Below are 11722 nucleotides of genomic sequence, written 5' to 3'. Positions count from 1 at the left end.
GCTGCATAAATGAAACTGGGAGCATATTTTTAGAAATAACTGCTGAAAGAGATGTGGTTGGGAGATATGTAGAGGAGAACAGGGTTTCTGAGTCAAGACACACATGACAGAACAGCCAATCTCAGGGCCAGTTGAAGGAAACAGTGAAATGAAGGTGCATTTTGCATTCTCACAAACCAGTGAAACTCTGCTTATCTTACACCAACCTGCTCACAGGAGCAGGGAGAACAGGACCACCATAAAAGGCAGGTCAGGCCTAACTGTTGCTTTCACTTGCTTCTGAAATAACCGTGTTCAATAGCAACCTCTATCAGACACCATGGTGCATCTGACTGGTGATGAGAAGTCTGTCGTTGCCGCCTTGTGGAGCAAGGTAAACGTGGATGAAGTTGGTGGTGAGGCCCTGGGCAGGTTGGTATCAATGTTACAAGGCAGGTTTATGGAGGTGAATGGAGGCTGGGCATGTGGAGACAGAGAAGACTCTGGAGGTTCTGAAAGTCAATGACTCTCTCTGTCTCTTGGGCTGTTTTCCTGCCCTTAGGCTGCTGGTGGTTTACCCTTGGACCCAGAGGTTCTTTGAGTTCTTTGGGGATCTGTCCTCTCCTGCTGCTGTTATGGGCAACCCTAAGGTGAAGGCTCATGGCAAGAAGGTGCTAGGTGCCTTTAGTGATGGCCTGGCTCACCTGGACAACCTCAAGGGCACCTTTGCCCAGCTGAGTGAGCTGCACTGTGACAAGCTGCACGTGGATCCTGAGAACTTCAGGGTGAGTCCAGGAGATGCTCCACTTTTCTCCTTTTACTTTCTCATCTTACATTTTGGTTATTTTACACATTTTTATCTATCTTACTATATTTTATCATTTAATGCTTCTAAATTTTGGTTAATTTTTTATTTCAATATTCTGCTTTTTTCCTTTCTCACAATCTTGCTATTTTAAGAATTAACTTATTTAATATCCTGTCTTTCTCTCTAACCATAACTCAAATTATGCATACCAGCTCTCATCTGCAAATTCTGCACTTGGAATAATCCCTTTGTTTCTCCATGTGGGGTGGGAGAGGCTCCAACTCAAAAAGGAGAGGCATAGAATGCTGTTTTAGAGGCTATAAATGATTTACAGTGAGAAATAATTGAAACTTTATAAATTAGGTAGTAAAAGGGTTGGAAAGGAAAGAATATTTGATTATGAAAGATTAAAACATTACACTGGAGGTGGGGCAGACGTCATTACTAAGAGACAGCCCAGCATCACATTAATTAATTAATTTGCATCTATTAATCTGTTTATAATAATTAATTTGTATATGCTAAATACAAATACAAAATTAAAAGTAATTTGAAATTAATTTGTATATAGCATTATACAGCACATATAGCATATGTGTACATATGTAGACTATCTGCTAGTTAAGTACATAGAAGGTGTGTGTGTCTGTGTGTGTGTATATATATATATATATGTTATATGTATGCATTCATATATGTACTTATTTATGATGATGGGAATAACCTGGGGATAAGTTTTGTCTAAGATTTGGACAGAAAAAATGGATGTTGGCCCAGTTTCTCAGAAGCCAATCTATTTCTCAGTTAACCATATGCATGTATCTGCCTACCTCTTCTCACAGCTCCTGGGCAATGTGCTGGTGTGTGTACTGGCCCGCAACTTTGGCAAGGAATTCACCCCACAGGTTCAGGCTGTCTTTCAGAAGGTGGTGGCTGGTGTGGCCACTGCTATGGCTCACAAGTACCATTGAGATGCTGGACTGTTTCCTGATAACCACGAAAAGACCCTATTTCTCTCGATTCTATTTTCTGAACTTGGGAACACAATGTTTACTTCAAGGGTATGGCTTCTGCCTAATAAAGAACTTTCAGCTAATTAATTTCCATTGTTTCATTTTTTGTGCAGATATGTTAGAAGGTTCCTGAGTGTCTACAGATAGGAAGTGCTTGTGTCTTTTACAAAGAGGATGTGGGACATTAGAAAAGCAAGGGAACTGTACAAAGCATTAATGGATGACACTTCTATCTCCAAAAAACAGAAATTATCAAGAACTCTTGATATAGAGATGACACTGGTACTGTAGAGGCTCTAGGGAAGACCTCAACTCTCAGACATAGCCTCAAGGCTAATGCTCTGATTGAACTCCAACAATTACTGAGAAAATAATGTCCTCAATTAAAGGCACAATGATTTCTCAAGACAATATTATGTTCTTTTTCTTCCTACTTCCTTTGCATGCACATTGTAGCCTATAATACTATATTCCATTAAGTGTCCCTGCTCTAAGAAATAGTTTCCTTTTCTTAGTGGCCCCAGAACATCTCTGTAAAGAATTTCATCTTATCCTCCCATATTTCAGGCAAGATTAATTGCTCACATATTACTTGTGAACTCTCTTGATACCAGCCTCAATAAACTTTTTGATACTACCCAAAAAAATCTTTCCAAACCCTCTCCCTACACCCATTTTCTATATTTTTCTTACACATGAACACGTGCACACACACACACACACACACACACACAGACACTCCATGCTTTATAAACATTTCTGCCTATTCTGTACCTTCTTACATGCCTACTGTGCCTTATATTAAATTCTTCAATGGGCAGCAAGTAAATATTCAAGAAAATAACAAATGAATGAATAAATGAATGAATGAGTAAATGAAGGAATGATTATTCCTTGCTTTAGAACTCAGGAACTAGAGGATAATATGAATAATACCATTGCAGTGTTCCTTTGGTGTTAATGCTGCAACATACAAAGAGGAAGCATGTGGTAAATGACCAAACAGTAGTTTTCTTTCTGATTATAGTTAGTAATTTTTTTCTTTGAGCACTGTTTTTGCTACAGGCAAAATTAGAAGGGCTTTTAGAACTTTCTCACTTGTATACATTTAAAAAAATCAGTATTACATACCTGTTGATTAATTTTAATCCTACTTGAATACCTAAACAGAATCTGTTGCTTCCTTGTGTTTAAAAGCGCTTTCATAGTAACTCTGTCTGTACTGCCAGAATATGTGGACAATGCATTATAGTTAACTGTTTTCATCACATTATTTTGAACTGACTGGCAGCCGAAGCTCTTTTATATCCACGTGTTTTCCTTGAGTCATTATATATAGTAGGCACTGAGAACCCTTTGTATATGAATAGGATGTTTAGGAACCACTGGTTTACATATCAGAAGCAGAGCTACTCAGGGCATTTTGGGGAAGATATTAATGAACAAATTATAGACTGAAATATAAATTTATCTGTAATAATTATATATGTACTTTAGCAAAGTTGTGTCTATGTCAACTTGATTGCTTTTTGGTAGGAAATACAACTTTTTAAAGTGAACGAAACTATCCTGTATCAAAACTATTTTGTGTGTATGTGGTTTGTTTCTATGGGTTCTGATTTTCTTGGAGCATTTTAATTTCATTTTAATTAACTAATTCTGAGAAGATACTAAGTTGTGGCTACTGAGAGATTGTGAATCTGGGAGAGAAGTCTGTAGCAAGTGGCTAGACTGTGCTTGACCTAGGAACAGATACACTAGACTGCTTAAATGTCTCACTTCGGGAATTTTAGGTTAAACAGTAGAGCATATATAAAAACACTCTAGTCAAGTGCTGTTTTTGAAACAAATGATAAAACCACACTCCCGTAGATGAGTGTCATGATTTTCATGCTGAAAGTTAATATTCATTCTCGTAAGTATATTCAGACTAGTGCCATTCTAGTATGAAACATTAGACTTAAGGAAGATTAACAGACTGGAGTAAAGGAAATGAACCTCTGTCTCTCGCGCTGTCTCTTTTCTGAGGACGTGTGTGTGTGAGCCTGTGTGTGTGTGTGCGTGTTTGTGTGTGTGTGTGTGTGTGTTGGTCAGTGGGGCTGGAATAAAAACAGAATAGACCTGCACATGCTGTGGGACCTATTCACAGAGTAGAAGCAAGCTCACAACTGTGAAGATGTCAGTGAGCTTGAGTAGTTTTTCAGGGCCTTTGAATGCTGATTTAGATTTGAGCCTGAGGCTCTGAACATAAACACATTTGCACCATTTGTCACTTCTTAAAACTTGTTTTTGCTTGGTATGCCTGGGCTTTTGATGGTCTTAGTAAAACTTACAGCCTTATCCCTGCAGGGTTATGGGTAATAGAAAGAAAAGTCTGTGTCTTACTCTAGTTACACTATGTAGCAACCGTTAGAAAACCAATGCCTGCCTTGAAGCCAGGATGATGGTATCTGCAGCAGTTGCCAACACAAGAGAAGGATCCCATCATTAAGAAAAGAAAACAAAATAGAAAAACTGAGGAAAACTTTCTGAGGGTAAAAGTTGTAGGGTAAGTCTTTAAGAAGGTAACAATTTCTGCCAATCAGGATTTCAAAGCTGTTGACTTGACAATTTTGCTCTTTCAGAATAATATAAATATATCTTATATTATAATTTTATAAGGTCTGTGGATTTTCTTTGACATGGGATACTTGCAAAAGACATATTCAAACTTCTCTAGAACATTCGATTTCACATATACATGGATCTTCTATCAGGGATGTGAAATAGGGTCTTGAAAATAGTCTGAATCTAAAACAATGCTAATGCAGGTTTAAATTTAATAAAATAAAATCCAAAATCTAAAAGTCAAGTCAAATCTATATGTTTTAACATTTAAAATATTTTAACAACCTCTTTTCCTAGAATGCAACATGTGAAATATTTTCTCAGGGATACACATATTCTTAGATCTTCATTGCTTTAGGTTATTACAGAAGAGTGAATATAAAAGAAAATACTTAAACTTCATCTCACTTACCCTTATAATCATATATAGGCATAATTTTTTAACCTATGCCCCAGATAGCCATAGAAGAGCTAAACCTTTTCTGCATGTGTGAGAATCATCAGAGTGAAATTTGTTTACAATACCTGATGCGGGTTGAGATAGGTAGAAAAAGTGAGAAATCTTTATTTATTTAGCAATATTAGAGAAAGTATTTAAGAGAATAGAACAATGAAAATAATAAATTTATAAATTTTCTTGCAATAGCTAGAAATAGAATATCCAGTTTCTTTTGGTTAACCTAAATTTTATTTTATTTTATTTTTTGTAATTGTAGTTTCAGTGTTAAAGCTGAAAGAAAGAAGCAGAAGAAACATGGAAAGTTAAAATATAACACTTTTTCTTACTAAAAGGACATGGGCTTCCAGGTAGGTGCAGAATTCGAAATGACTGACAGGGCCTTAAGGGAACACTGAGACCCTACACTGGCCTCAGAAATGCTTACCACCCTTGCTGTTTTCGTTACATCTTTTAACAGCATGAAGCAGAACTCTACACTTCAAAAGCTTTTCCTCACCTGAGGAGTTAATTTAGTACAAGAGGGAAGAAAGGACAGGGGGATGGGAGAAAGGAGTTAATGTTGAAAAGCTATAGGGATAAAACAGTAAATTTTAGTAGAGGAGGTTTAAACAAAGAAAATACAGAGAGAAATAGAAACTGGAATCAAGGAAATGATTTTAAAACACAGTATTCTTAGTGGACTAGGGGAAAAAAAATAATCTGAGCCAAGTCTGGAAGACCTTTTCCTTTCCTACCCCTACTTTTTAAGTCATAGAAGCTTCGCTGTTTTCCCAGAAACTTTTTCAGATGAGTCTAGGCAGAAACAGTTAGATGTCCCCAGTTAATCTCCCATTTGACACCACTGATTACCCCACTGTTAGTCACACTTTGGGTTGTGAGTGACTTTTTACTTATTTGTATTTTTTATTGCAGTAAGAAGTCTTAGATTTTCATCTCTGGTTTCCCAAAATCTAATAAGTAACTGTTACACAGAACACACTGATTTGTATTTATTCTGTTTTTAGACATCATTTATTAGTTGCATGAGCAAATTAAGAAAACCTAAACAACAACAAATGAATGAATGTATGTGTATTTTTTTACCAGAAGGTTTTATTCCAAATTAGGAGAAGATATACTTAGAACTGAGGTAGAATTTTCACCCATTCTGTCCTATAATTATTTTGCATATTCTGGAGACACAGGAAGAGATTCATCTACTTATCCCTAAGCTGAATTATAGCAGGCAAAACTCTTCCACTTTTTGTGCATCAATTTCTTATTTGTGTAATAACAAAATTGGGAAAACAATCTTTAATATGCTTTTCAAGCTGTGACTCCAAATATTATGTAAATGCATTTATAAACCAGGATGTTTTTAGTAGCAATTTGTACTGATTGTATGGGGTCAAGAGATATGTCACAGAGGGAGGGCTGAGGGTTTGAAGCCAAACTCCTAAGCTAGTGCCAGAAGAACCAAGGACAGGTATGGCTGTCATCATTTAGACCTCACCCTGCAGAGCCACACCCTAGGGCTGGCCAATCTACTCCCAGGAGCAGGGAGGGCAGGAGCCAGGGCTGGGCATAAAAGTCAGAGCAGAGCCATCTATTGCTTACACTTGCTTCTGACACAACTGTGTTCACTAGCAACCTCAGACACCATGGTGCATCTGACTGGTGAAGAAAAATCTGCCGTTACTGCCCTGTGGGGCAAGGTGAATGTGGACGAAGTTGGTGGTGAGGCCCTGGGCAGGTTGGTATCAAGATTACAAGGCAGGCTTAAGGAGGAGAATGGAAGTTGGGTATGTGGAGACAGAGAAGACTCCTGGGGTTCTGAAAGGCACTGACTTTCTCTGCCTCTTGGGCTATTTTTCTACCCTTAGGCTGCTGGTGGTTTACCCTTGGACCCAGAGGTTCTTTGAGTCCTTTGGGGATCTGTCCACTCCTGATGCTGTTATGAACAACCCTAAGGTGAAGGCTCATGGCAAGAAGGTGCTAGGTGCCTTTAGTGACGGCCTGACTCACCTGGACAACCTCAAGGGCACATTTGCCCATCTGAGTGAGCTGCACTGTGACAAGTTGCACGTGGATCCTGAGAATTTCAGGGTGAGTCTAAGGGACACTTACGTTTTCTTTACATTTCCTCTCTATGGTTAAGTTCATGTTATAGGAAGGGGATAAATGTCAGGGTCCAGTTGAGAATGGGAAAGAGACAACTGGTCACATCAGTATGGAACTTGGGATCATTTAGTTTCTTTTGTTTGCTGTTCGTAACAACCGTTTTCTCTTGCTTAATTCTTGCTTTCTTTTCTTCTCCGTATTTAGTTATAGTTAGTGCCTTAACTTTGTGTATAACAAAAGGAAATATCTCCAAGATACATTAAGCAACTTAAAACAAACAAAAATACAGTCTGCCTAGTACATTACTCTTTGGTATATATGTGTGCTTATTTACATATTCATAATCTACCTACTTTATTTGCTTTTATTTTTAATGACACATAATCACTATACATATTTATGGGTTAAAGCATGATGTTTTAACATGTGTATGCATTGCGTATTGACCAAATCAGGGAAATTTTGCATTTGTCGTGTTTCAGACTGCTTTCTTCTTTTAATTCACATTTGTTTATCTTATTCCTAACAGTTTCCCTAATCTCTTTCCTTCAAGGCAAGAATCATACACTGTATCATGCTTTTTTACACCATTCTAAAGAATGACAGCAATAATTCCTGGGTTAAGACAATAGCAAAGAATATTTCTGCATATAAATGGTAGCTGATGTAAGAGGTTTCTTATTGCTAATAGCAGCTAAAATCAAGCTATCATTCTGTTTTATTTTATGGTCGAGATAAAGCTGTAGTATTCTGAGTCCAAGCGAGGCCCTTTTGCTAATCATGTTCATACCTCTTGTCTCCCTCCCACAGCTCCTGGGCAACGTGCTGGTGTGTGTGCTGGCCCATCACTTCGGCAAAGAATTCACCCCGGTAGTGCAGGCTGCCTATCAGAAAGTGGTGGCTGGTGTGGCTAATGCCCTGGCTCACAAGTACCACTAAGCTCCCTTTCTTGCTGTCCAATTTCTATTAAAGGTTCCTTTGTTCCCAAAGTCCAACTATTAAATTTGGGGATATTATGGAGGGCCTTGAGCAACTGGATTCTGCCTAATAAAAAACATTTATTTTCATTGCAATGGTGTATTTAAATTATTTCTGAATATTTTACTCAAAAGGGCATGTGGGAAGTAGGTGCATTGAAAATATAAAGAAATGAACTAGTTCAAACCTTGGGAAAATACACTACATCTTTAACTCCATGAAAGAAGGTGAGGCTGCAAGCAGCTAGTGCACCTTGACAGCAGCCCCTGATGCCTATGCCTTATTCACCCCTCAGAAAAGGATTCAAGTGGAGGCTGGATTTGGAAGTTAAAATTTTGCTGTATTTTATTTTACATTACATATTGTTTTAGCTTTCCTTGTGAATGTCTTTTCACTATCCATTTGCTTACCCTGCATCTCTCAGCCTTGACTACACTCCATTCTCTTGATTAAAGAGATTACTTTTACCCTAAAGTGTTCCCTTCAAGTTCCCTCCTCACTTGGCCACTCAGTCTTAGTTGTCTCTGTTGTCTTACAGAGATCTACTTGAAGAAGGAAAAACGGTCACGATTTGACTCTGCTGTCTGTGAGTCCTTGTTCCCTGCCTCCCCCGCTAACATCGACCCAGAATCGGCAGTGCTGATCTCCTGGAACTTTCACTCTTTCACAGTCTGCTTTGGAAGGACTGAGCTTAGTGTGAAAATGTAGGACTAGGACAAGATAGTCGAAGAGAGACAGCTCCGGTGTTGAACGATAAGAACACATGAACACAGGGAGGGGAGCATTACACACTGGGGTCAGTGCAGGGTATGGGGTGCTAAGGGAGGGACAGCATGGGGAGGGGAGGCTGGAAGGGATAACATGGGGAGAAATGCCAGTTGCAGGTGATGGGGGGATAGAGGAAGCAAACCACCTGGTCAAGTATGTACCTATCTGATGATCCTGCATGATCAGCACATGTAACCCCAGAACCTAAAGTACAATTTAAAAAAAAAGAAAGAAAATAAAATGTAGGATTCACCAGGAGCAGTGGCTAACGCCTGTAATCCCAGCACTTTGGGAGACCTAGGTGGGCAGATCACCTGAGGTTGGGAGTTTGAGACCAGCCTGACCAACATGAAGAAAGCCTGTGTGTACTAAAAATACAAAATTAGCCGAGCACGGTGGCACATGCCTGTAATCTCAGCTACTCGGGAGGCTGAGGCAGGAGAATTGCTTGAATCCAAGAGGTGGAGTTTGCGATGAGTCGAGATCACGCCATGGCACTCCAGTCTGGGGAAAAAAGAGTGAAACTTCATCTCAAAAAAAAAAAAAGAAAGAAAGGAAAAGAAGAAAACATAGGACTGAGAAGAATGTGAAAGGGGGCTTTTAGTAGCTTAATATTCACTGCTGTCTTATGACCCTGTCATAGGCCCACCTCAAATGGAAGTCCCATTCTTCCTCCTGTGTTTAGGACTGGTATTCAGGAAGTGATTAGAGGTCTGTTGGCTCCCTTATCTTGCCCCTTATGGTGTTTCTGGCTCTGCAGTTATTAGCATAGTGTTACTATCAACAACCTTTACTTCATTTACTTGTTCAATAGCCAGGTAGGTAGATGCTAGATTCTAGAAATAAAATATGAGTCTCAAGTGGCCCTTGTCCCCTCTTCTACTCAAATTCTGAATCTAGTTGGCAAGATTCTGAAATCAAGGCATATAGTCGGTGATGATAGAAGGGTGTATCGAAGAATTTTATGATCTAAGAGGGTGGAACCCTCAAAATGAAAGAAAATCAGACCCTTGTATTACACCATAAACAAAAGTAAATTCAAGAGGGGTTAAAGATTTAAACTAAGACCTAAAACCATAAAAAATTTTAAAGAACTCATAAGAGGAAAACTCTAATATTCCTGTTGTAATCATTTTTTGAATTTGATATGAGAAGCAAAGACCAGAGTGAGGCTCCGTTAAGCTTCTGTCCACACAATGAGGTGAGATGCATTTCTCGAGCACATTCATTACATGCTGTTAACATTTTCTTATCAAGTAATTATATTTATAGACATTTACTGTAAGGAAAATCATAAAAATATGTGTATGACAGCATTATTTAAAATTAGTGAAGTCCTTAAAACAGCCTAAATATCAAAGGACTGTAAAATAAAATTTTATGGAACTTTTGTGAAACTGTGTACAACTATTAATGATAGCATTTTTGAAGTATATTATACCTATGGACATATAGGGTATGTAATAAAATGAAAAACAGGTTATAAAAGCATATAAATTATATGAATATATGTGTATCTGTATATATCATATATTCACATACGCATGCATACACATACATTTTATTTGTACATATATATACACATATGCTTTATATTTTTAAACTAAAATATATTACATTAATAAGATAGAAAAAATACATCTTCTAGAATGTATTTTAGAAAAAAAAATCTTCTAGAATACTGGAAGATTGATTCCTAAGATTTCTAAAAAGTTAGTATTGGTAAACTTTGCAGGCAGGGCTGAGAAAATTAAAAATGTTAAATTCCTCATGCTTTAGGCCTCAAAAATAAGGGTTCATTTCTAGCTCCCGCTGACAATTTTAGCTTCAAGTTGGTTCAAAGTGTGTGATAACTGTCTTACTGGTTTATAACCAGTCTATGGTGGAACTCCTATTTGAGATATACCTTTTTCATAACACCAAGAGAGCTTGGAGAAACACTCTTTGGCTGGTAGAGTTTTTGCTGGAATGTTGCATATGCCACATGAAGTCATATTTGTCTAGCTCAAGAAAATCACATGCCCAAACTAGATCAATGAGATGTGTATCATTTCATTTCTCCCACAGGAAACATTCTAAGACACAAGATAAAAAATGTATAATTATATCACAAAAAGGGAAAAGGAAGAATTTTGAACAACTACAAAGTTTAATATAAAAAAATGCAGGTGTTTCATTCTCTTCATAGTTTCTCAGTCAGTCAACATTCCTTCAACTAGATTAGTTGTTTCAGGCCTTGCTCAATTCTAACCTTAGTCTCTCCACATATTTCTGGGAGTCTTCTTTCTTATTTGTTTATAAGAATTTAATAAATGGCAATAGGAGAAAGTCTCCCATTAAGACAAATATTTGACTACTTGGAGGTCAAGTCAGAGGTGAAAAATAATTAAAAACAACAAGAGGCCCAAAACCAAATTGACCAATTAAAACACAAATAAAGAGGCAAGCTGGGAACAGTGGCTTGCATCTGTAGTCCCAGAAATCCAGGAGGCCGAAGTGAGAGGATGACTTGAGCCCAGGAGTTCAAGGCTGCAGTGAGCAATAATGACACCACTGCTCTGTAGACACACACACACACACACACACATAAACACACACACACACAGAGAGAGAGAGAGAGAGAGAGAGAGAGAGAGAGAGAGAGAGAGAGAGATTAAGAACATAGAAATTTTGCTGCTGATATACTCCAATAGAGGTCTGAACCCCTTGCAATGCTTAGGGGCTGCTTCTCCAGGGGATTTTTGAGTTCTTCTTATCTTCTCAACTTGTGAAAATATATTTATCCAAAGGTCTCATCTGTCTTCTTCAGACCTTGGATTAGCTTTTTCTATTTCTTGGGATTCTCTACAGCCATAGGTTCAAATATAAAACACATATAACCAAAAGAAGCAAAGGAGGCATCACAGAAGGGGCTTTGTATTCTGGGAAGGGAGACACAGAGTTGAGAGAAATGCAGGAATTTATAGGATCCTGCTCAGAGAGCCCTCAAATAAAGTATGACTACTCTAC

General features: G+C 38.0%; 2 protein-coding genes across 3 annotated transcripts; both read left to right on the top strand.

Annotated features, from left to right (window-relative positions):
* Window positions 1-270: 270 nt before the first annotated feature.
* On the top strand, window positions 271-1883 carry LOC100410976 (hemoglobin subunit delta). 2 transcript variants are annotated; one of them, XM_009007566.5, is made up of 3 exons: window positions 271-373; window positions 542-764; window positions 1630-1883. In XM_009007566.5, the coding sequence occupies exons 1-3, from the start codon at window positions 339-341 to the stop codon at window positions 1756-1758; spliced, it is 387 nt and encodes a 128-aa protein (XP_009005814.1). In that variant the 5' UTR covers window positions 271-338; the 3' UTR covers window positions 1759-1883. The 2 variants fall into 2 exon arrangements, with proteins under 2 accessions (XP_009005814.1, XP_002754938.1); XM_002754892.6 differs by having other exon boundaries at window positions 271-411.
* A 4578-nt stretch (window positions 1884-6461) lies between these two features.
* HBB (hemoglobin subunit beta) lies at window positions 6462-8040 on the top strand. Its single transcript, XM_002754891.4, has 3 exons — window positions 6462-6599; window positions 6730-6952; window positions 7778-8040. Exons 1-3 carry the CDS (start codon window positions 6508-6510, stop codon window positions 7904-7906), a joined length of 444 nt encoding a protein of 147 aa, XP_002754937.1. The 5' UTR covers window positions 6462-6507; the 3' UTR covers window positions 7907-8040.
* The last annotated feature ends 3682 nt before the right edge of the window (window positions 8041-11722 follow it).

This window comes from Callithrix jacchus, chromosome 10 (genome assembly GCF_049354715.1).
Source record: "Callithrix jacchus isolate 240 chromosome 10, calJac240_pri, whole genome shotgun sequence".
In the NCBI taxonomy this organism is placed as follows: Eukaryota; Metazoa; Chordata; class Mammalia; order Primates; family Cebidae; genus Callithrix; species Callithrix jacchus.
The sequence above is the reverse complement of the archived record's forward strand: the minus strand, read 5'-3'. Positions and strand labels throughout refer to the sequence as shown.

Bases quoted from the DNA above. Each gene is read 5' to 3' on its own strand.
- LOC100410976 (XM_002754892.6), top strand. From the start codon at position 320: ATGGTGCATCTGACTGGTGATGAGAAGTCTGTCGTTGCCGCCTTGTGG. The intron at 412-541 runs GTTGGTATCAAT...TCCTGCCCTTAG, and splicing joins GGTGGTGAGGCCCTGGGCAG to GCTGCTGGTGGTTTACCCTT. The intron at 765-1,629 runs GTGAGTCCAGGA...CTCTTCTCACAG, and splicing joins TGGATCCTGAGAACTTCAGG to CTCCTGGGCAATGTGCTGGT.
- HBB (XM_002754891.4), top strand. From the start codon at position 6,508: ATGGTGCATCTGACTGGTGAAGAAAAATCTGCCGTTACTGCCCTGTGG. The intron at 6,600-6,729 runs GTTGGTATCAAG...TTCTACCCTTAG, and splicing joins GGTGGTGAGGCCCTGGGCAG to GCTGCTGGTGGTTTACCCTT. The intron at 6,953-7,777 runs GTGAGTCTAAGG...TCCCTCCCACAG, and splicing joins TGGATCCTGAGAATTTCAGG to CTCCTGGGCAACGTGCTGGT.